Here is a 24,946-nt window from a genome sequence, read left to right on the forward strand (position 1 = left end):
GGGGGCTAATTACAGCATGCTTGAGTAAAGAGGGAAAGAGAACACTTTATAAAGAGTATACAGATGTTAAGTCTGAGGTGAGTGCAGGAGACGGCAAACAATGGATTTGTGAGGAGTAGGGTGAATTGGACACATAGTAGAGTGGAGGTGAACAAGAAGAGCAGATATTTCCTCTTCATTTGTGGGATCCAATTGTAGAGTGAAAATAAGTGGGGAAATCAGAGGAGGGCTAATCACACGGGGAGAATCAATACGGTTGTATGGGAGGCATTGAGAGAAATGTATAGGTGTGACCATTCCCTAATGAGGATCACAATGAAGTACTTATCAATATTGAAATATAGGTTGCTCTCATCGTTGAACGGACCGTTAGATGCCCTCTTAACATAGAGGCTGATGCCACTTGTCTCAATAACAGACCGCACACTGCGTATTTACTGCTCTCCATGGTGCCAGACCGGACTCCTAACGTGTTCTCTCCAGTACACCCCCCCCCCCCCCCTCCCCGTCCTCCAATTTTTATTTACCTTTCAAACACTTCCTCCCATCTCCTCATCCTTCCTCTATCCTCTTCTATCTTTTTCCCTCCATTTTCCTGATTAATTTCCTAATTGCTGACTGTTCAATGTGATTTTCTTTATACTGTATAATGTTGTAAAATTCCCAAATAAAATGTTTTTTTTTTTTTAAAATAAATTGAAATATAGGTTAGATTGTTTGCCTCAAAATACTGATGATGGACATAGGCTAAATGTTATGCTCAGATATTTGCCACCTTATTTTAGGTACCTCAATAGGTGGTGAGTTTGTTTTATATCTGCTTATATAATCCACCTTTTCATTTTTGTGTCTACTGAAATGTTGGGTTTCTTTCCTCCCTGATTTCCACATCACACTTTTGCACAACTAAATCAGTCTATGGGCGACTTTATTCAGCAAAAAAAGTAAAATACTTCAATGAAAACACTAAAGTCATTTTCCAGCTTTTATGACCCAATGTTGTAACATGGTAACATAGTTGATGAGGTTGAAAAAAGACACCAGTCCATCAAGTTCAACCTATTTTGGATCTCCTGCGATCCTGCAATTATATTTGAAATTAATCCAGAGTAAGCAACCGCCAATCTGTTTCAATTTTGAAAATCCCCCTAGACTCAATATTGCAATCCAATTTTTACCCTATATCCACTACTATCCTTTATTTTAAATTAACGGTCGTATCCCTGGATACACCTTTCCGCTAAAAATTTGTCTAACCCTTTCTTAAACATATCTATTGAATCTGCCATCACAACCTTCCCTGGCAATGAATTCCATATCTTGACTGCCCTTACTGTAAAGAACCCCTTCCTTTGCTGGTTGTGAAATTTCCTCTCCTCTAACCTTAGGGGATGACCACGTGTCCTGTGTATGGTCTTTGGGGTAAAAAGTTCCCATGAAAGCTCTCCGTATTGACCCCTAATGTATTTGTACATAGTAATTATATCTCCCCTTAGACGCCTCTTTTCTAAAGTAAACATGCCTAAACTGGCTAACCTTTCCTCATAACTTAATGACTCCATACCCTTTATCAATTTTGTCGCCCTTCTCTGAACCCTTTCTAGTTCCAAATTATCTTTTTTATAGAGTGGTGCCCAGAACTGTACTGCATATTCAAGATGAGGTCTTACCAACGATTTATACAGTGGCAAAATTACACTGTCTTCCCTTGCATCTATGCCCCTTTTTATGCATGCCAATACTTTGTTTGCCCTTGCAGCTGCTGCTTGACATTGAGCACTATTGCTAAGTCTACTGTCTACGAGCACTCCCAAATCCTTTTCCATTATAGATTCTCCTAAATTAATTCCATTTAATTTATAGATTGCGTTCTTGTTTTTGATCCCTGAATGCATAACCTTACATTTATCTGTGTTAAACCTCATAATCCATTTGACCGCTAAATCCTCCAGTTTTTTTAAGTCCCTCTGTAGAGAAGCTACATCTTGCTCTGATTTTATTACCTTACAGAGTTTAGTGTCCTCTGCAAAAATAGAAACTTTACTCTCTAAACCATCAAATATATTAAAAAGGAGTGGTCCCAGCACGGAACCTTGAGGTACTCCACTTAAGACTTTTGACCAATTAGAAAATGTTCCATTTATCACAACTCTCTGTTCCCTATTCTCTAACCAGTTTTCGATCCAAGTACAAATTTTGATTCCTAGACCCAGTTCCCTTATTTTGTAAACCAACCTCTTGTGTGGCACTGTATCAAAGGCCTTTGCAAAATCTAAGTAGACCACATCTACTGTCCTGCCCTGGTCTAAGTTCCCACTAACTTCCTCGTAGAAACTAATTAGTTTAGTTTGACATGACCTATCCCTCACAAATCCATGTTGATTCCCACTAATAATTTTATTGCGTACCAAGTAATCCTGAATACTGTCCCTTAAAATACCTTCCAGTAGTTTCCCCACTATTGATGTCAGGCTTACAGGTCTATAATTCTCTAGTTGTGATCTCGTCCCCTTTTTAAACAACGGCACCACATCTGCTATTCGCCAATCCCTTGGTACTGAGCCTGATGAGATTGAATCTCTGAAAATTAAGAATAGCGGTCTAGCTATTTCCGAGTTTAACTCCATAAGAACCCTTGGGTGTATGCCATCTGGACCTGGAGCTTTATTTATCTTAATATTCTTCAGTCGCCTTTGGACTTCTTCCTCTGACAACCAAGTATTAATTAATGGCATGGTTTCATTTCCATTTTTATGTATTACTCCTGCCATTTGTTCCTCTCTGGTAAATACTGAAGAAAAGAACGTGTTTAATACCTCTGCTTTTTCCTTAGTATCATTTATCAATTCACCCATCTCACTTCTTAGGGGTCCTATATTATCTTTTTTAATCCTTTTGCCATTTATTTACTTAAAAAACTTTTTGGGGTTTGTCTTACTTTCTTTTGCAACGTGCCTTTCATTTTCTAATTTAACCAATCTAATGTTGATGCAATTTAGATGCCCAATCCTGTTGTATCAATAAAGGTGGTTGACCTTGATTTTGATTTTTATATAAAATTTTCACAATTTTCTTATTTAAACAAACAAGGGTTTACTTGAAGTGATTGTTAACAAAAATTGAGAAATAATATTTGCTGTTCCTTTCCAGACCAGGCCCCGTTGCCTAGGAATATGATTGAAAACACAATGTTTGAGGAGGAACCGGATGTGGTTGATCTAGCTAAGGAGCCCAGCATAAATCCTCTAGAATCTGAAGAAGTAGAGTATGAACCAAGGAGCTCCCGACTACTTGTGCGTGGTTTGGGTGAACATGAGATGGATGACGATGAAGAGGATTATGAATCTTCTGCGAAATTGCTGGGCATGTCGTTCATGAACAGGAGTTCAGGTCTTCGGAACAGTGCAGGGAACTATAGACAAGTTCAAGAGGGACTGTGCCCAGTTCCTTCCGCAAGGACTGTGATTGTAAGCGTCGTGCTTGTTGTGATTTTAGTTTCTTTAGTTACACTGATTTACTTGCTTCCAAAGTGTACATTTACCAAAGAAGGCTGTCATAAGAAAAACCATTCAATTGAACTGATATATCCCATTGCTTCTAATGGAGAACTGTTTCCATGGACAAAAAGTAGACTCCCCAACAGCGTCATACCGGTAGATTATGACATTACTCTGCAACCGAATCTTGCTGCAATGGAGTTTTCTGGTGTTGTGCAGATAAAGCTTAATATTGTTGAAGAGACAAAGACAATTGTTCTTCATAGCTCAGGTCTTCAGAACATAGAGGCAAGTCTCAATGTCACTGCAGGGTCCACTCTTAAACTCAGCGTGTTGGAATATAAAACTTTTGAGATGATTGCTATGATTTTGCCTGAAAAGTTGGTGAAAGGAACGGAGTGCCTGCTCACCCTTGAATACAACTCAAATTTTTCAAGCACCTATTACGGATTCTACAAAATCTCATACACAGACGAAAACAGGTAATCCTCGTTGTAAGGCTAATTGCTTTGCCTTAATGTGATTTTCCTTCTTTATGTAACATTACTTTTATTAGTTTGTTCTTTTGCCTTTTCTACCCCAGCGTCCTGCAAAAAAACCCCATTATTTTTATTAAATGAACAAAAGAACAGTTGTTTACTGACAAATATACAATATTGTCAAAATAAATTAAACAAACTTAAGGGAAGCTAATCTATCATTCTATAACAAATAGACACATATCTACCTGTGTTGCAGTTAAGTACATAGGGACAAGGGACGCTTTGTTGTTCCACTGGCCACAAATGAATAAACAAGTTACTAAGTTACAAGGGATACCATAAAAAGAATGGACCGTTTTGAGCAGAACCACAGCTAGACATTTTAATGCCCTTGGCCTTACCCATTTTCGTTGAAAGCAATAGAATGTTTTGCCCTAGAGCTTCGTTGAAGGGTATGTGGTCATTTCACTGAGAACATGTGCCTAGCACACAATGAGTGTGGTAGTCTCCTTCCCAGGACCCCCATTCATTCTCCCCATTGTGGCTTCTTGTTGCTCTTTGTGCTGCAGGCTACATCCACCCACTCAGCCCCAGTAGTATCATTATAATGTAAAACATAAGCATGTTAATTTAAAAATAAGCAATTCATTAGGCATTATAGGCAATTCTAGATTTTTATACTTATATTGGGCTTATAACCTCTTTGAAAAGTATTTGGAAATAAGTATAGTACCTATGAATATCTACAATTGTAATTTTACCTAGTGTGTCATTTTCTCCTTTATTTCCTCCTGTCTGTCCCACTCTCTCGCTGTCGCTCTGATGCTGTCTTTCTGTCTGCGTCTGTCTTTCGTGACTTTTCCATGCCTAACCTGTTTCTGTGCAGGGGATCCAATCTCCTACAACCATGGATGGTCACATGACTGTGTGTGACATGTGAGCCAGTCTGTTTATTTTTTTGAGAGAGTAGGTTTTACTTTCTGTTTTCAGAGCACTCCTGGCTTCATTTAGAATTGGGATCAAAGCAAAAAACCCCAGCTATTTTGAACATTTGTAAAACTGGGGGGGAGGGGATTTAAAATGTGTGGACATGCCGCTTCCCAATCTGGGAAGCTAGATCAACTCTAAATTGCAGTGCAAAATTAAAGCCGTGCAGTATTTGTGTGCTACGTGCATTACCGACTCTTGTATTGCGACATGGTTTGTCCAGGAGCAAATGTGTTATTTTCTCTGCCTTGTTCCTAATTCTAAATGTGGCACTTTGTTGCTAAGTGCTGGGAGCAGCAATGGGGTGGATCTGCCAGTGGATGTCACCAACACGGCCATGCACCCTTGGTAGAGAAACTTGTTTTACCACCATAATTATAGCTCTGGTTTAGAGGTATGCCTTTAATATGTCTTAATTTATTGTTCAGATGGTGTATTTGTAATTCAGACAAAGCTGTGTAATAATTCTTGTATGTGTAAACCTTAAATAATATGGTCTCTTCTAAAATAACTGTTATCAAAGTAAATGGCGATGTGGGAATGTATCTTGCAAATGTTTCCTTTTATGTCTTGGTGCAGTAAGTGGCTTGCAGCTACACAGTTTGAGCCCCTTGCAGCAAGAAAAGCCTTTCCTTGCTTTGATGAACCGGCGTTTAAATCTACATTCCGAGTGAAGATCAAAAGAAGCGAAACAAACTTTGCTCTGTCAAACATGCCGAAGGTAATCCTGTTTTTTCTTGTATCTTCTGTGTCAGCTAATGGAATTGTATTATACACCATAATCTAGTGATTCAATATTTGGGAGAAATGCTGAGGAATACCTCATAGGGTAGCATTTCTACTATGGTGAACTGTGTATCCTGATATGCCCTCTGTGCTTTGGGGGAATTTGGAAAGGGAAAAGGTTAAGTTAAAATTTAAAGAACAAGGCATGACTTTGTAGAGGACGTCTTGGTCTGTACTCCCCCATACGGATAAAATGGGATAATACCATGAGATGTAGACTTTCTCGAAATTTCAGTCTGTATTGGTTACTAATGATGATAAACACATTCACCTGTGCACATTATGGGTCTGATTAAAGTCCGCACGCAAGTAGCGAATAAAAAAAAAAAAAAAAAAAAAGCTCGGAATTTGAGCGTAGTTGCAGCAATATTGAAATCCAAGCAGATCGCAAGATGCATTTCAATTTGACTCTGTACTCTCTGCCTAAACATTATGTGCACATGTTAACAGACAGAACAGTGTGCAGTAAGTGCACAAGCATATGTGTAATGTAAGGTATCATCAGAAGACATATAGAAAGTGTATATAATAAAATAAGTGAACAACTCGAAACATTATAATCATAGAAAATATGGGTGGTAAAATAAATATATATATATATATATATATATATATATATATATATATATATATATATATATATATATATATATATATATGTGTGTGTTAGATAAATAAATCAACATATTCTTAGTGCATACTGTACATGCAATGTATTTTTATGGGCTATTTTAGTTGCACACACATGTTCTGTGCTAGCTAGTAGCACGCAAATGTGTCCTTTTACCAAATAAATACTGTGCCGTGCCAGTCACTACAATCAGTCGGCACTTACAAGTGTACTTGCGAGAAACCCGGGACTTGAATTGGATGCATCTGCTTTGGAGCGCCCTCGGCATGCCATTCCTGTACATTACATACGTCCATCCGCCCGCAGCCACCCCGTTCTGCCCCGTGAGTCATAGACAGTCGTGTCATTTGCATTCGACATGAATCATAGCGCCAGCAGATTCCGTAACACTTTACAATTGGGAACAAACACTGTGATTTAACAATACTGGGTAATACAGACAGAATTACGTTGATTGACGTAAGGTTCGTTTTGTAGCATGTGCAGAGCTATTTCATGCAAAATGCGGTGCATGGACTTGCATCCGAACATGAATCCGGCCCTATATGTGTAGGCTGTATTAGAAGAATTGTTTTATTCCTCTTAAATATTGTGCCTGAATATAGAGTAGAGGTGTCGTAATTTCCTCATTCTCTTTCTGCTATAGAGTAGAGGTATAGTTATCTCTTTCTACGGTTTTCACTGTAGACTATTTCCTCCTGTTTCTTATCTAGTGAGTAGATGTATTCATCTCCTCTACCTAGAGGTGTATTCAACTCCTCCTGTTTGCCTCTTACCAGAGCTTACCCTACAATCTGAGCTACAATCACTATTTGTTTCAGTTGTGCCGCTTCAAAATAGAAATTAGAAGTTCTCTCTGTGTGATCATAAGTCAGGGCACGGCAGCACGTCTAATCTATAGCATCACCTATTACCAACCCCACCATTCACCTCTTCACACTAACGTCAGTAACACTGCTAACCTTATTCATATCTCCATCATTCACAAATCTGGCACCCACCACCACCGTTCTGTTGTGCCTTCTGGAACATCTATAATAAGTTAACCTCCATTGATGGCTTGCCAAGGTCGAATCTACACAACTATGCTGCCCCACCCACCACAGCCTTCAACACTTGTGTCACAAGAACCCTGCAAAAAGCCATATGTGCTGCTGAACACAAATGGAGGGAGTCTGGTTTAAACTCTGATTTCCTCAACTACAAATTCAACTTCATATCTTTAACCTCTGCTCTCAACTTGGCTAAACACACATACTTCTCCTCTCTTACATCCTCAAAAACTACAAATCCTTACTACCCATTTTCCCACATTTGAATTCCTACTTAACCCAAGTGCCCAAGACATTGCAGACTATTTAAAAAAGAACATAACACTGGTGTAATATTGTGCTACATCTACATACAACATCCAATGCACATCACCACCCTTCACCTACCTGCAATTCCATCCTAGGCTCTTTTTAACCCAGTTACTCCAGTCACTCCATTCATTCTCTCCCCTTACAACCTGTCCTCCTGATACAATTTGTTATGTGCTACTGTGCACTCACCACACTGATGCCTACTTTGACCAAGTAATTGAAGCTTTCCATTTCATAATCCTCTTTCAAATGCGTAATAATTCCCTCTCTTATCCTAGCCTCACCCTCTAGCTTCCAACTCATTCTCTCCTTCAATTTGCCTAAAAACTACTGAAGCCCGTTGTTTACAATAGTTCGTCCTCTTTTCTCACCTCTAATACTATGATGATCTTTAATTAGGCATTTGCCTCGCACGCCGCACAGGAAAAAAAGCCATCAACCTTAGCCAAGCCTTAAGGGGAATCGTCTCCCCTACTCTTGCTGGATCTCTTATGTGAATTTGACATCGTTGAACTATTCTGACACTTGCAAATGCTCTATTTCCTTGGCATCCACAATACTGCCTTTTCATGGGTTTCATTATATTTGTCCAAGTGATCATTTATCGTTTACTTGAATGGGACCTCATCTCCTCCCCCCCATCACCACTCACTATGTTAGAGAACCCCAAGGAATGGGCCTCTGCCCACTATTACCTATTGCACCACCTGTTTTGCTAAAATGATATTCTCGTATGGGCTCCAGTATCACTTGTAGGCAAATGATAACCAGAATTATTTCCCAGAATTCCATTTGTATTCGCAGTCATCTGACACTGTCTATCACCCAACTATACAAGATGCAATCTATGCAAATACTTAAAAAAAACCGGAACAAATTATATCTCCCCCCCCCCCCCCCCATCACATTCAAAACCTCTGCCTAATATCTCTTTAACAGTCAATGACACCATCATTTTACCCACATCAAAAGTTTAATATCGCAGTCATCCTCAACTGAATGTGAGGAATAAGCAAGAGTGCAATCTCAGTCATGCTACTTACACCTGTGCAGAATTTCCAGAATGCATCCTTTCCTCATACAATATGCCACATAGCTCTTGAATGTACCCTTATAAATTCCCACCTTGACTATTGCAACTTCCTTCTATGTGACATGGCAATGACAAGATTATCCCCTCTATATTCAAGGCAAGTCTGCTGTAAAAATCTTCTATATCTAAATCTACAATACCTGTTTGTTTTCATCTGCTGCCATTGCTACAAATCCGTCCAACCTATATTTGTAACTATCCATAAATAAATTCCCATTTTCCCTCAGCACTCCTTAGAGTCTTCCACTCTTATAATCTCCTTTCATGCAGAGCTGCAAGACTTCTTCCACACAGCTCTCCATTTTTGGTACTCTCCTCTGTTCTACCAAACGCTTTTCAATCTTCAACACCTTTAAAGGGCCACTTCCAAGTGGCCCTTTTCTTACACCAACTCTGCCTTTTCCCCACCAGCAGCTGCAGTTACTATATGCCCTACCATATGCTTGAAGTATTCCCATGTATACCTACTGCTTAATGCCATTGTATGATTGATTTGTTTATATCATAATCCCACTCAATGTACAGTACTGCTATATAAAAATGAAAGCATAATAATACTAGTAATAATGTGAAATGACAATGCCGTGCTCAGTCGAATGGAGGCAAGCAGGGGGCCGTAGCAGTGGAAGGAGTAGGGTACACCCTGTGGTGGTGCGAGCTGTCAAATTGATGACAGAACATTATGGTGTATAATAGGCTGCCTACCTGAAACAAAGTTCATAATCTAGTTTATGTACTGTACATTATTACTTTAATAGCTTGAAACAACTGCATATTCTGTTGTCTAGCGTGCACAGTGGATAACATGAGCCTGCTTCAGCGTTGAACGTATGCGTATGTACGCTGTATTCAGAGTTGAAGAAGTGTCCAGGTCTGAATAAGAAGTAGATGCGTCCGCTTGATAAGACAAGAAACACTCAGACACTTACGTCCAACTTGTGAACATGTACAAAGGCCTCTTATTTTATGTGTTACGGATGCAATTGTTGTGACGCGTCATTTAAACGTGAATAACCTAATACAGCAGGAACAACTTCCCGACATGCACACACAAATATAAATATATATATATATATATATATATATATATATATATATATATATATCTACTGCTACTAAAGTCTCAATAAGTGCCTGCGAATCATTTGCAAACCTCCTAATTACGAAGTAGATCAGGTGTCATTATTTGCTACTTACACCTGCCCCTGACCACTCGCTAATAAAACCGTTTTTCTCAGCAGTCCAGTCTGAATCCATATACAATTGTTTAAACATTACCTTATTGTATTTACTTTGTTAGAACACCCTTTCCCTCCCCCATCACGCCTCTTCAGGAATAAAGAGTAGCAAGTGGCAAGAAGTTCACTCTGAGCATGCACAGGGCAAAAAAAACCCCAAAAAACAAAGCGTATTTACTGCATAATGTGATGTTTTGTATACAGTCTCCCTGATATAACTTGAGTTATCGTTTTCACCTTGTAAAACCGATCATCTTTTCAGACCAGCACAACCGCACTTCCAAATGGGCTTTTCCTTGATGAATTTGCAACCAGTGTGAGAATGAGCACCTATTTGGTTGCTTTCATTGTGTCTGACATGAAGAATTTGTCTGCAGATAACAATGGGACTCTGGTAAGTAGAGGAATCTTTCTGCATATTTAGGGCAACAGAACAGAATTTAAAACCTCTTTTTAAAAATGTTAACCTTCTGAGTGCTGGCGCAGAAGAAAGTATTACTTGCTACTATTGTCTTTCAATGAAATACAGTTCCTTTCTAATACATTCAATCAAAATCACTTGTATTTTAGCTGTGTGTAGATTTTCCTCTATTCTACTTGTTTTCTTAACAATAGATTCTCCACTCATTAAACATTTATGTAATGTCATTATGTCTTATATAATAGAACGTGTATGTTTAAAAAAATAAATAAAAATGCCACCACCATAAGTAAATATATCCATAATAAAAGGACATAACACATTGTTATACAGGGGTGAATCACAACCATCAATATATAAAGGGCTTCAACATAATACATAGTTGCCTATTCTCCCGGAATGTCCGTTAGACTCCCGAATTTCTGGGAGTCCTCCCAGACTCCCCGGAGAGCAGGCAATTCTCCCGAATCCCGGCCGCTTCTGTATATTAAACAGAGGGTGCGGGGCTTAGTGATGCCGTGCATGTGTCTTCGTGGTCCCGTCTCCTGTTGTTATTGGTCCAAGATAGGGATGGCTGTTTTGGGGGCGGGGCTGGTGACTCAATTCTTCAAGACCCGCCCCCACACACCCACCTGTTCCCCGAACCTCCCAGGAATCAACTTGCCTATGTTGAAAAGTATGACATAATATAGAGTGTAATAGAAATAAATAATGTTGAGTCATGATAGGTGGATGTATTGTCTATATAGACTGTAATAGGTTTGTATTTTGATCATATTCAGTTGTCAGATTATGATAGGTATGTGTTGTCTTATGTCATCTTTTATCATCATCTTTTACTTATAAGTTTCCACAAGGCTTCCACAGTGCTGTACAAAGGGGGTTAGAACATACAACAAAATTACAAGACAACATAAGTACATACAGATAAGGATAATGGGTAGCGATAGGCAGAATGATAAATGAATGGACACAATTAAAAGAATGAATCACATGGCGTACAAAAGCAATTCAGCAACAGATAAGACAGGGACGGAGAGAAGGATGGAGAGAGGGCAGACTTGAGACAATGGGGTACAGGCATGAGGCAGTGGGCTGCAGCTATGAGACAATGGGGTACAGGCATGAGGCAGTGGGGTGCAGCTATGAGACAATTGGGTACAGGCATGAAGCAGTGGGGTGCAGCTATGAGACAATTGGGTACAGGCATGAAGCAGTGGGGTGCAGCTATGAGACAATTGGGTACAGGCATGAGGCAGTGGGGTGCAGCTATGAGACAATTGGGTACAGGGATGAGGCAGTGGGGTGCAGCTATGAGACAATTGGGTACAGGCATAAGGCAGTGGGGTGTAGCTATGAGACAATTGAGTACAGGCATGAGGCAGTGGGGTGCAGCTATGAGACAATTGGGTACAGGCATGAGGCAGTGAGGTGCAGCTATGAGACAATTGGGTACAGGCATGAGGCAGTGGGGTGCAGCTATGAGACAATGGGGGGTGCAGGCATGAGGCAATGGGGTTGCAGCTATGAGACAATGGGGGGTGCAGGCATGAGGCAATGGGGGTGCAGGCATGATGCAATGGGGGTGCAGGCATGAAATATAGTGTAGTGGACCCTACCCGTGTGAGATTTCATTCTAATGGAAGGGAGTAATGAGTGGCAATTGGAAGAAATGGGAACAATAGACATAGTGGGGATCACCATGGTGCAGAGTCTGCAAGATACCAAGACCATGATGTAGAGAGGCCTTGGTGGTAGAGAGTCCTGGAAGGTCCAGATGGTGCAGAGGTTGGTGTCTGGGCTTAGGTAGTGTAGAAGCCTGAGAGGGAGACATGACAGTAAGAATGCAATAAGTGGTAAAAAAAAAACCAATAGCAAGACAACATTTGGAAACAGCTGTGTTGTGGTAGAGCAGCACGATGGTAAAGGCTATGCAGTACAAATTAAGAGCAGTAAATACAAAGACAATGGGAAAATAGTGTAAAAGGGGGAATCGGTGGCAGGGGAGCAGTGAAGATACAGGGGGCAGGTTTGAAGTGGTGACAGAGTTTGTGGAAAGCAGATGTAACAAGTGAAAGGAAAGAGCCTGGGAGAGAGGAGTTGATCAGCAGGATGGTGACACTGACGCAGGGAAATAAAGGGAAATAAATAGAGAAAACAAAGATATATAATCAAGTTACAATGTATGGGACAGTGAAGTAAGAAGTGGTGTAGCAGCTGCAGCAGCTGAAGGTTGTTACTAGCAGTTAGCAGAGTTTGTTCCCTGTTTAACTGTGACATTTAACTGTGCGTTGTCTTTGTGAGAGAAACTACTTAGTGTAGGAAGCCCCAATGCATCTCCCCTTAGTGACTGCTAATATATAGTTGGGATAAATACAAACTAGCTACATCTGTGTTAATTGGGCAACTGATTTAAAAAAAACTAGTTTAAAAGGAAAAAAAGCCCTATTGGTCTTAGGCCAGATGAGAACCAGGCCAGAGAGGTGTCATAAACTATGCTTCACTGATCAGCAGCCTAACACCGGTTATACCAGTAGATGACAAATCCCTGATCCACTATTACAGATGTGAAGCACAAGTGATAGTGAGGTTTCGGTTAGGAGAGGATGAGAGTTGTAACAGTCTCTTACTACAGTGTAAATGAATCGTATTCTGATCATGTCTAGTGGTGTTATGTTACATATCTGTGCAGTGCTCTATGCATACACAAAGTGCCCTCTGTGCAGATTCACCTGTCCAGAAATGAAGTGTAATTGGTACTTGCTTTCAGATGTTAACAAGCATTGTAGTGCCATACTTATGATTTGTGATGCTATAAATAAATTGTGTTGTCCATGTTTATTTTGTTCTCTGTTTGTCAACAGGTGTCAATCTATGCTGTACCAAAGAAAATCGATCAGGCCCAGTATGCTCTGAGTGTTTCAATGACACTTCTTGAATTTTATTCAAAATACTTTGGAATTAAATATCCTCTCCCAAAACTAGGTTTGTAACTCTATTCCAGCGCTGTTATTTCATTTTAAGTTGACTAGAAATTATGGTACCATACTGAATGTAATTGTGGTAAAAGAGTTATAATCAAAAAAGTGGGACCTTGCTAATTGATGGTGGTTTTACAAATGTCTTGGGAAATAGGTTATTCCCATTATTGATGTTTGTATTTTGCAGACTGTTATGGTTCATTCGCACCTGTGGCTTTAGCAGAGTACACAAATAACGTATCTAAAACACATGCATTTTGAATACGTTTTGGTGAATTTGTTTGCTCCATTTATGAATGCATATGAAGCTATTTTAAACGAGCTTTAAACCCTTGAGGTCCGCTGATTCCTGGTGATGCTGTACTCTCGTGTTGATTTGCTTAACTATGGTAATTGATTTGCATCACATTTGCATAAAATTTAATTCCTGTTGTCATATTATCCGATCTGTTGATTCCTTACTTGTTCTCGGTGTAATTATTTAGCAGTTTCCAACTTTGGGAGCATGTAAAGTGTTTTCATCTGACTGCACTAAATTATGTGTTTCACAATAAGAAGCTGTGATTATTATTCTTGCTCTTGGAAATCTTCAGCTGATGAGCAGAGATAATCAAGAGACATTTATCAGATGTTGTCGTCATCGGTTTGACATTACAAAACATTCTGTAGCTTGCAGGCAAACATTGTGAAAGTAGTCTTATGGTTTAGAAATGTGAGTACTTGAAACAAATGCATGGTACTGATTGGCAGTAACCACCACCACCGTGTTATCAGCCGGTGCCCAGGCAGGGAGCTTAGTAGCTAAGTGTTTTGGGTTTGCCTATTCACAGTTGTATTACTTTGTATAGCAGCTTTCACTGTCGCTGATGGAAGCAACGTTCGGTGATCATAGTGAGGATGACATTGTCACCAAGCAGCAGAAAGACAGCTGTAAAGATCATCACAAAGGGTTCTGTGAGACCTTCGGGAGTGAGTTGTGTTGGTTGGCTCCTCCTGGGAAGAGTGACAATAGTAGTATATTTTCTTCATCTGCCTGACCATGAATAAAAGGTGGCGGAAGTATTTTGGAATGGTTTTCCTGCTGTAGCCTGATTATCGTAAAGTATTATTGGTTTTTTTTTTTTTTGTTTTATTTTTAGTTTCACGCAGGGAGATTCCTAGTTCTGCAGCGATATGTTGCGTGATGAAAGAAACTTCACATTACTTACAGCTGGAGATCTATGAGCCCTTTATGGATCATATTGCTTTCACTGTCATTATTTCACACCAGTTACCAACAATGAATACTGCTTTTTCTGAGCGGAGATTCCTTACCGTAATAAACGGCAGTGTGTGTGTATCTGATGTACAGCGGCACATAGCGCTGAATTGTATCTGCCCCCTAGGGTTTCATTATTCCTCTTCTCACCATAATATAAATGCAGCACTGTACTAAAAATTCCCTTGTTTATAGAGACTTTATGAAGGGTACCAAAATGTGTGGGCTTTTTAAGTAGGGGAGGGTACTTCATATTTTAACAGGATTGTTATATGACCACACTAGTAGATCTTATAGGTTGGCACCATTTTTTTCTCAAAGAAAGTGAATATTAGTGGATCAATGTGTTCCAAGATACGAGAATGTATACTTCCTGTTTTTGTTACTGATATATTGCAGACTTGGTTAAAGATCCGATAACATTTTAAGTCAAAATAATGCAGGCATATAGATAATCCTCAAGAACTCCTAAACATTCTCTCACCACTATACATCTAGAATTTTGAACTAGGGAAACGGCACTGTGCAATCTATTAATACAGTATCTGATTGCATATTAGTAATGTCCGCATATGGTACATAATAAGTATACAGGGAAGTGAACATTCTGAACAAATACTAAGAATTGAATTCCACATACAAAGCAAGAAGTGTTATTGTCTAATCCATAAATACATTCTGATGAACAGATAAGAAGCATACAGAATGGAGGGGGGGTAACCTAAATTGTAGGTGTGGAGAACTTGCATATTTGCAAGAGATCTGCTACCCAACTATTCTGTTATGTGCAAATGTTGTGCTCGCAGCAGTGGATGTATCTGCTTCATTGAATTGGCCTTGGGTTGAAAGTAACTGCTGATTTGTTAGACGTTCATCAGTCATGTGATCTCTGTGCTTTGTACATTGTTTTATCTACTTAAATACATTGGAATATTTCATTATATTTAACATTTACATACATTTAACAAAAAGAAAATTAGAATTAACCTTTCGGGAATGTATCATCATTATAGACATGTATTATTACTTCACATGAGAAATAGTAATTGTTTTAATTGTAGATCTGGTAGCTATTCCTGATATCCAAGCAGGAGGAATGGAAAATTGGGGCCTGATTACCTTCCGGGAGACCACACTTCTGTACCAAGAGAACTCCTCTTCACTTATGGATAAACAGCTGATCACTGCTGTCATTGCTCATGAGATGGCCCATCAGGTATACTACTATTATTTATTATTATTACTTTGTTTTATTTTTTTTGCACTGGACTGTACTAAATTTTTCAATTGTTAAGAAGTGGTTTTTAGTGACTAATTTGGGATTGTGTGTAATACTTAGAAAAAAATAAGCAAAATCAAACATCACATATATTAGTTAAGCAGACCTTTTGCACTCCTTTATTGGTTACTAAATATAAGAATACACCAACAAGGAGGTTTCTCCACTTACTAAAGAAGGTGTAATTAGGAATTTCTGTTCCCTGGGGATGGAGTTTTTTTAATTGTGCCCCCTTGCAAACATAAAGCTGCACCCAATTTACACCATGCAACACCGTCATGCCGCTATTTTACCATGTTAGGTCACCTAAAGCAATGATAACTATGGTATAAAAGTGCTATGGGTACGGTACTGCGCAATTATCCATATATAATGAATATCACCAGACATGTCGAGCTTAATTGTCGGCCACTTTGAACAGATCACATTGCAGTTTCGTATTTCATTTTTTACTTTATTTTTTAATGCTGGTTCCTGCTCCACTTGATCTTTTGTTTTTTCCAATGTGATATTGTGCCTACGCTCCAACTCTTCCTGCCTGTGCCCTGGGCTATTGTCTGTGCTGCCCACCCCTAGTTACACCTCTGCAGATAGGAACAGTGAAATAAGCGACACAGCTTGAAGTAGGGACAGTGGGCTTAGAGATCCTGACATTTACATAATATTGTGAGCATCCACTTTGAGAGTTTCCATGTATATGTATAGTTACTCTATTTTGGTTCTCGAGATCGTTAATTGACATTTTCAGACAATATTGGTTATAATAATTAAAAAAATATGTATAGCAGATAATCATAGTTCTTGATGGAGGGGTCATTTACAAGTGTACGCAATCTATTTTTTTTTTTTATTTCTTTGGCCATTTAATACATTTATTAAGAAATTAACTTCTAATAATTTTAATGCTGCAGGGGTCTTTTATGCGTCAATAAATGGATTATCCACTCTGCTTGTGGTTTTCTTGAGGACAGTGCTGTTATTTTTGTCTGTCGCATCATTTCCATTATTTACTCCAAAAAGCAAAGGAAAAAAAATCTCCTTTTAATGGAATATGTAATAATATTATCATACAACAAAGATGGATCCGTGGCCTAGTGACCAGGTCCAGAGGTCTGAAAAACTGTTGTAGAGCAGGAAAATTTTTATATGTCCTTTCTTTTACTTTCTTTACTGTTTACAAAATAATTTGAAATAGTAATGTCATTAGACAAGGGAAATAGAGGAATGGTACAATATAATAATAGTTAAACTTAATTCCTTATTAAAGGCTGTTTCTATCTCCCAAAAGTAGTTGTGGGTGGGATTAAGTAAGGGGAATGATGAAGTTACTAAGACTCTACTCTGGTGATCTGACGGATATCTGGATGCGTTGAACAGCTCCAGACCCATCTCTCTGGCAGGACTGCAGATTTTTTTTTTAAGCGCAAGTAAGTCTTTATTATGTCATGAAGAAGTGGATCTGCAAAGAGAGGATTGTAGGGACCCATCCTAAATGGTTGGTAACCCCTGGCCAATACAGATAAATATAGATGGTTTTTAAATGCGTCTCTGTGTGTAATTATTAGTGTGCGTTCCAGTCTTAAAGGAGATACTACACCCCATCATCTGTGAATTAAGGATTCTTCAGGAATATACCTTCTAGTATATTTAATTTTTAAAAATGGTAAATGCCTAAAGTGTGTGCAGAGAGTGAGAGGAGTAACTGATAGGTCCTGGGGCGAACCATGAATTTCCTATTTCCCGGGTGCTCCACCTGGCTGTTTCTACTTGTCACTCGGCTCTTGGAGCCCATCAGAGTCCTATTATAATAGGACAAACCATTGTTTGCCCTATTGTATTAGGCACTATGTGAGCACTAAAGCCGGTAGTGTGTGTTAGACCACTGACCACCGGTCTGACCAGTCCTGGCTGTCAGTCCAGGCAGCTGTGGGGAATAACCTTCATAATTCTCTTATTATTATTATTATTATTATTATTATTATTATTATTATTATTATTATAGCAAAGTATTACACTGTCCCAACCCGACTACTTCTTAATGCCACCTGGCTGGCAAAATCTTCTGGTGGGGAGAACACTGAAATTGTGATTACACAACTGGATAGTTCAGTGATAAAGGCATTAAAAGTACACTAACCTCAATTTATTCTTTTATCCCCCCTTTGTATTCTTCTAATAAGGATCGTAAGAGATGAATGTATAACATTTGTTATCTAGATTCTACAGTGCTGTAACCATAGGCAAGATAAACACTGCAACCACAGAACCATTGTTTATATATCCACTCCATAATCCATTTACCTCTTGCCAAAGTGATTGTGTCAATCTTTTTCATGCATTGCAATCGGCTTACAGTACAACAATCTGGTAGCATGTTCTAATAGGTGGCGTAGGACCTGAAAATAACACCTCAGACAAAAGCGATACATGCTGATACGTCTACTGTTACTCTGTACTAGGCACAATTAAGTGATTTTCTTCCATTTTTCAGGCATGTCTTCTTAATGAATGTCCTTGTCTTGTAGTGGTTTGGGAATCTTGTGACCATGGAGTGGTGGAATGATCTGTGGCTTAACGAAGGATTTGCAACTTACATGGAATATTTTGCTTTGGAATCAAAATTTAAAGACCTGAATGCTGTAAGTATTTAGGTTTTAATCAGTCATCTGTTTTTTGTAGTAATTAGGTTGATTTTATAGTGCTTAAATATCCGTTTTGCAAGGTGTAGATGCATTTCTTACAAATGTTATTCATTTTTAGGGTTTAAATTAATAAAGACCAACATTTGTGTCTGATACTGCAGAAATACAAAATTACATAGTTTTAGAGAGTACAATATTTTATTGTAGTGCACTTAACATAATTGACACATGGTGGTGCTGTTAGCTATGTTATTGAGAAAGTGTTGGATGTTTGACGTCCTAATGCTACATTATGGGCCTGATTCATATTCAGAACCATGCCGTATCTTGCGTGAAGTAGCTCTGGGTATCATCATCATCAGTTATTTATATAGCGCCACTAATTCCGCAGCGCTGTACAGAGAACTCATTCACATTAGTCCCTGCCCCATTGGAGCTTACAGTCTAACTTCCCTAACATAGACACAGAGAGAGAGAGAGACTAGGGTCAATTTTGATAGCAGCCAATTAACCTACCAGTATGTTTTTGGAGTGTGGGAGGAAACCGGAGCACCCGGAGGAAACCCACGCAAACACAGGGAGAACATACAATCTCCACACAGACGTTTATGCATATACTGCAGTCTGTTCTGTGTATATACAGCAAGTTATGTTTAGGCCGAGCGTATTAACTTCCAGATTCAAACGGATACTATTGTTTGGATTTGAGTAAGGTCGGAACTATACACAAGTTCTGTGCTCCCTTTTTTTTTTTTTTTTTTTTTTGTTTTCTTTTAAATGCAAGTTGCATCAGAACATGAATCAGGCCCCATATGTGTGTCTGAATGTAGCCTGCCAACACTCACCGTTGGGATGCCCACAGCACACATGGCAGCACACCTGCCCTGAGTTTGTTTAGTCCTGAGGAAATCACCAGTGATCTTATCAATCCAGTGATCACTGCAACAGGCCAGGTGTGTTTGTACTCATACGTAAGTTATCCAATAGATGTTAGAGGTGTAAATGCATGTACAGAGTGCAGATCATGTCATTGTTACAGTGAGAAGCTGGTCTGGATACAGGAAGCTACAATAAGCACATCACAGAAGCTACTGCAGCCATCCGCTTACATTGGGAATATGTATGCATTTCATAGGAGTATGATCCAGTGTGCACAGGGGTATAGCCACAATTCTTACAGTTTGTGCTTAGTAAATGTTTGTAGTGTGATATACAATTCAATACTTGTGTAATAGATACACGTGCACACAATTATTATTCAAGTCCTGACAAGTATTTACTGCTGCTCTTAATAGAGTGAACATACACAAATACAGGTGCAAAATACAATTGCACACCAGCCATTAATTATGCTAATGTTACAGCATAAATAAACAATTAGTCTTGATTGCTGCACATCTCCCCATACATAATGCACTGTAGATGATGGCTGTAGAATCCCGGCTGTGTCACATTTCAGGAAGATTTATCTAATCTACGGGAACATCTGAGATCCTGCTTTCTGTCAGCTGGTTTGAATAAAAACCCTAAGCCGCAGTGTTCACCACTTCAGAAGACTTCTCCACGTTTTAATAATTCATTAATATGGTATCTGATGATTTTGTAGTCTCTCATATTTATTCCACGTACTGTGTCTTTGCAGAAGGAGAAGATGAGATAAAAGCTCTTCTCTGCTATCAAGTAGATTATTTTGAACAGGCAGCAAGATTTGTAAATATTGCAAATGTATCTCATTAGAGGGCATTTGTGGTTATAGATAGCACTGTGTGAGAGATTATTTTACAGATGAGAAAATCATGAAGTAATGAGTTGGGCAATATAGTTTTGATGGAATTCCTGGCTGTAGAACATTATGGTTCCATCCGGTCATGGAGACCTTTCACACCTTCATCAGTAACATGTATTTAGTCAAAATACCTGTGTTTATAAATATGCATGATGAAGTATGAATAGGTTAATGTGCAAATTTAAAACACATCACGCTTTTTTGTTTTTATCACCCAGCCTAGCCGGTAGTGACAAAATCTTAACTTGAGTTAAAAAAACAAAACCGTTTTCCATTGCATTGTAAGATGTGTGTTTGGCAAAGTGTCGGAATGTTGACCCATTACAACTAATGTCTATTGCCGGGGTCAGCGACCTTTATCTATCAGTGTGCCGGCTTAAATCTAGTCATGCCCACGTGTGCCAGTTGTGGCCCCAGTTCAAATTCCAAAAATATGTAGGCAGCCCTTATCTTACATGTGACTCGTCACCACACACATCTTCAATTCCTCTACGTAGCCTGATAGGAGCCGCTGCTCATGTGCAGCCACTGCGTTTCAGCCATCTTTTTGGCAGCTTTAGTTGCCAACCTGTTGTCTATGGTTTACAACGCGCATATCTTTGCACCTCTTAAAAGGCTCTTTGTTTGAATATGGCGATGTTCTGAAAATCCATAAAGAAGTAGCTTAGTCCTTGGATACAAGAATACAGATTAGTCCTTGGTTTATACTTTGTGCACTACGCTATCGGTGGTAGTCATTATATCGTGGCCCTAAATGCTGACAACAGTTAGAACAACATTTTAAAAAGCAACAGATGTAATTTCCTTCGAGATATTAATAGCGACAGATTTAAATTGTGACATAGATGAAATTAGACATCTTGAAATAGTGACTTACCAGAATCTAGAGAAACGCACATCCCGGCAGTGAGACTGACGTCACTTCTAAGGGCTGATGCTATTAAGGGGGCAATGCGAGGCCCCGGCAGCTGTATAATGTTTTCTAGGAAGGGTTGTATATTATACAGCCGCTGGGTCCTCACATTTTTTTCCAAGTTGTGTATGAGGCATGAAATTGTCATTTAATCATACAGTAGTTTTATAACAGAATTTAGCTCGCTTGAATTGCCTTCTAGTTCCAGTTAGATCATGATGTGCCATGTGTGTGTGTGGCGTATTGTACACTAAAGTCTATTACATATGTAATTTTTAAAAGCTTTTTATTCCTTGTTCCATTTATATTGTATATGTAAACTAATCTAGACATGTATATCTTATCTGGCCAATGATTATCAACACTTATTTTAGTTGACTGTATTTATTTAAACCTTACTACAATATTGCCCAAATATTTGTCTGTAAATTGTGCCATACATTATGCAGCGTAATATATGCAGAATTATTTATTTATCCTTAGAATGATAACTTCCTGAAAGCACGTTGCGATGCCATGGAAAAGGATTCCTTACAAACGTCTCATCCTATATCTACTGATGTGCAGTCTCCAGAGCAAATTGAGGAAATATTTGATGACCTTTCCTACATTAAGGTATTAAATGTAACACATTTAACACTTGTGCTTTGACATTCTGGCCCTGAGTCATTAGGGAAAGTAAGGCAAAAAAAGGAGTAGATGTTCTCCAGGACAAACCATGTTGCAATGCAAGGGGTGCAAATTAGTTTATTTTGCAGATAAGTTAAATACTGTCTGTTTTTACATCTAACATACAAATACTTGCTAGCTTTATTTTTACACGGAACTTTAATCTTGATCTAGGACACCCCCTATCCCAACTATAAATCTCTCCCCACATTTTAAATTTATCTCCCCCTCCAATGCACAATCAACATGGTTTTGCCCAAAGTTACTCCTTTTTTATGCTTTGCTCTCCATAATGACTCAGGCCCTCTGAGTTTAAAGTTCAAAACATGTTCCAGCAGGGGGCAGCAGTGTACAATTATTTTGTATAAGACTGATATCTATCACAAGTTTTCTGTCCGTCTTTTTTTTTTTTTTTCTTTATTAACAGTAGAAATCATTGTTTACTTTTAATGACTTTTTGTGCCAAAAATTAAAAAAACACTTCCTATATCTTTTTTTTTTTTTTTTTTTTTTACAATTTTAAAAAAAAGCAATGGTTTATACATTAGAATAATAAAAAAATATAGGTTTAATTTTAGAAAAGCAACAGATATTCTCTATGTAGGTATGTATGTAGAAATGGGCTGGTATATGGGCCACTTCGCCTACTGCCTTCATTGGAAAACTGGCAAACTCCACTTGTCCATACCGCCACTTCTAAATTTCCACTTCAACCACTCTCTCCTGCATAAACAATCATAACCGGGACAATGCATACCTTCGAACAGTGTCCCTTTCTTAAAACCCATTGAGATAGAGACGCTGCTCTGTGCCAAAATGTACAATTTTGCCTCATAAAGATTATTTTATTTGTAACTGATAAATGGTGTGCAGAGCCTTCATTGTGAAGAAGATTAATAATGAGAAACATTAATTTGCAGCTAGTGTAGGTCATTGTTACAAAACAGTGCATCTATTAACATTGAAACAGTTGTGTTTTGTGAAGAGGGGTAAACAATTATATACTTTTCATGTTCTCTTTATTTTGTAGGGTGCTTCTATTCTACTAATGCTAAAAGAGTTTCTCACAGAAGAAGTCTTTCATAACTGTATCAATAGATATTTGCAGGATCATCAATATGGATCGACAAAAAGCGATGGTTTGTGGGACAGTATGAATCTGGTATGTGTATGTTATTTAAATCTGTCTTTAATGGCTTTTCTCATGGAGTAAAATATGTGTGTTCGTTAAGTTTTGTCTTTATTTACTTAAGCATCTGAATAGAGACATCTTAAAGAAGACCTATTTATGCTTCCAGGCATTAGACCGATTGTTACATAGATGATAAGAGAACACAGGTTTAAAAGCTTGCAGTACTAGTATATTGTAGTCTAGACCAGTTATAGCTACATGGAGCCCCTTAAAAGTTAGTGGTACATAAAAACTAACTGGGCGTACTGAATAACATACCAATAATTACACCTATCATGCAGAACAAGAGAAGATGTACTGTGCAGTTGACAATTGATAGAGTATAGCAGGTCCTTTGGATTGAATCCAGAATACCATACAGCACACAAGAGGAGGTACTGCAATGTATTCCATATATATGGAACAGATGGTCAGAATAATATCAAGGGCAACATTTATCAATTGTCGTCTATACTGAATACAGTATACTGGAATAGTACAAGTAAAAATGCATCCAATGAAGTATGTAAAGAGGTTGAAGACATCGCAGTGCAGGATGGGAAGGCTTGGCAGCTGTGGAAGTGCCTGTGCACACTTGTTTTGTGTATGCTAGTTGTATTCCATTCTCTGATGTGGTTTGATATGTTGTACCATTCCATATAGAAACAGCCTGATGTGAAAACAGGCATGTGCTGGACAAACATGACACATACACACAGGGGACACATACACAAGCCCAACTACATTTACATTGGACAAGTTTACTACCTTTTTAGTATCCCCCTACACATAGTCTTCACTTGCCTCTCTGCAGATTCTCCCAAATTCCCACAATCTCCCTCTACTATAAGTACAAGTATCCTTATCCACCACTATAATTGCATTATGTACCCAAATCCTTCCACATCTTCATATATCCACCTCACTCTGCTACTTTACTCTGTCATGGCAAGACCCAGGGCATGCATGACTAAAATAAACAAAAATCTCACTCATTATTAAAACCAAGTACTGCCCACTACTAAGATTTAGTTCACGGGCTGACAAACTCTTAGGAAGTCTCCAGTTACTCCCTGATGTGTTCCAAAATGCAAGCACAACCTAATTTACTCAGAATTACTGTAAATCAGACTGGTCCCTGCTTAAACGCAACGTTATAACAAGCATATCTGGCACATGAATTCTTCAAGAGCACAAAGACAGAACATTATTAAAAAGAGTTTGATATGACAAAAAGCCACATTATTGAAAAAAATAGTGATATCAAATTGGCATACAAAAATCTAAATGCAAAACCGTTTTCTTACAACTTAAAACATGAGCATGTTTGTATTTATTTATAACAATACTTCTAGAGTCTTCTGGAGAAGGTTAGAATGTATGTGCAATTCATCAGTATAAGACTGAACCCCCAAACTTAGATGTCATGGGAAGAAATGTATGGGTATGTTGATCTGTTTTATTACCCTTTCTCCAAAAACAGTTCTAGTAATGGGTTCTATAAATCTTATGCTTCCCTTCTAGAACATAGTAGACATATGACATTAAGTCCTCTAAACATGGTATGATTTTTTTGCACATATGCATATTAAACTTGATTACTTTAGTCTTTTTGGAGACAAATTATTCATGTAGGTTCCTTATTTTGCTAATTACAACTGTTACAAATTTAGATAGCTGTCTCCTCAAACAGATTATGCAAAGTATTGCTTTGATGAATTATTTTTCCCTATTAGGGATAAAGAAAC

The 24,946-nt window shown here is 38.5% G+C and overlaps 1 protein-coding gene and 1 long non-coding RNA gene across 2 annotated transcripts in view; both read left to right on the forward strand.

Annotated features, from left to right (window-relative positions):
* Positions 1-24,946, forward strand: part of LOC142098504 (uncharacterized) — a 1,185,945-nt gene that overhangs the window by 122,990 nt on the left and 1,038,009 nt on the right. The gene's annotated exons all lie outside the window — the stretch shown is intronic.
* The window catches only part of LNPEP (leucyl and cystinyl aminopeptidase), a 73,568-nt gene that overhangs the window by 32,731 nt on the left and 15,891 nt on the right, over positions 1-24,946 (forward strand). The window contains exons 2-9 of the mRNA XM_075181303.1: positions 3,151-3,979; positions 5,546-5,687; positions 10,341-10,472; positions 13,364-13,484; positions 15,800-15,954; positions 18,543-18,656; positions 21,842-21,973; positions 23,058-23,189. Coding sequence (XP_075037404.1) covers positions 3,151-3,979; positions 5,546-5,687; positions 10,341-10,472; positions 13,364-13,484; positions 15,800-15,954; positions 18,543-18,656; positions 21,842-21,973; positions 23,058-23,189 — 1,757 coding nt within the window. The remainder of the gene's footprint in view (positions 1-3,150; positions 3,980-5,545; positions 5,688-10,340; positions 10,473-13,363; positions 13,485-15,799; positions 15,955-18,542; positions 18,657-21,841; positions 21,974-23,057; positions 23,190-24,946) is intronic.

The sequence above is a fragment of the Mixophyes fleayi genome, chromosome 1, assembly GCF_038048845.1.
Source record: "Mixophyes fleayi isolate aMixFle1 chromosome 1, aMixFle1.hap1, whole genome shotgun sequence".
Classification (NCBI taxonomy): Eukaryota; Metazoa; Chordata; class Amphibia; order Anura; family Limnodynastidae; genus Mixophyes; species Mixophyes fleayi.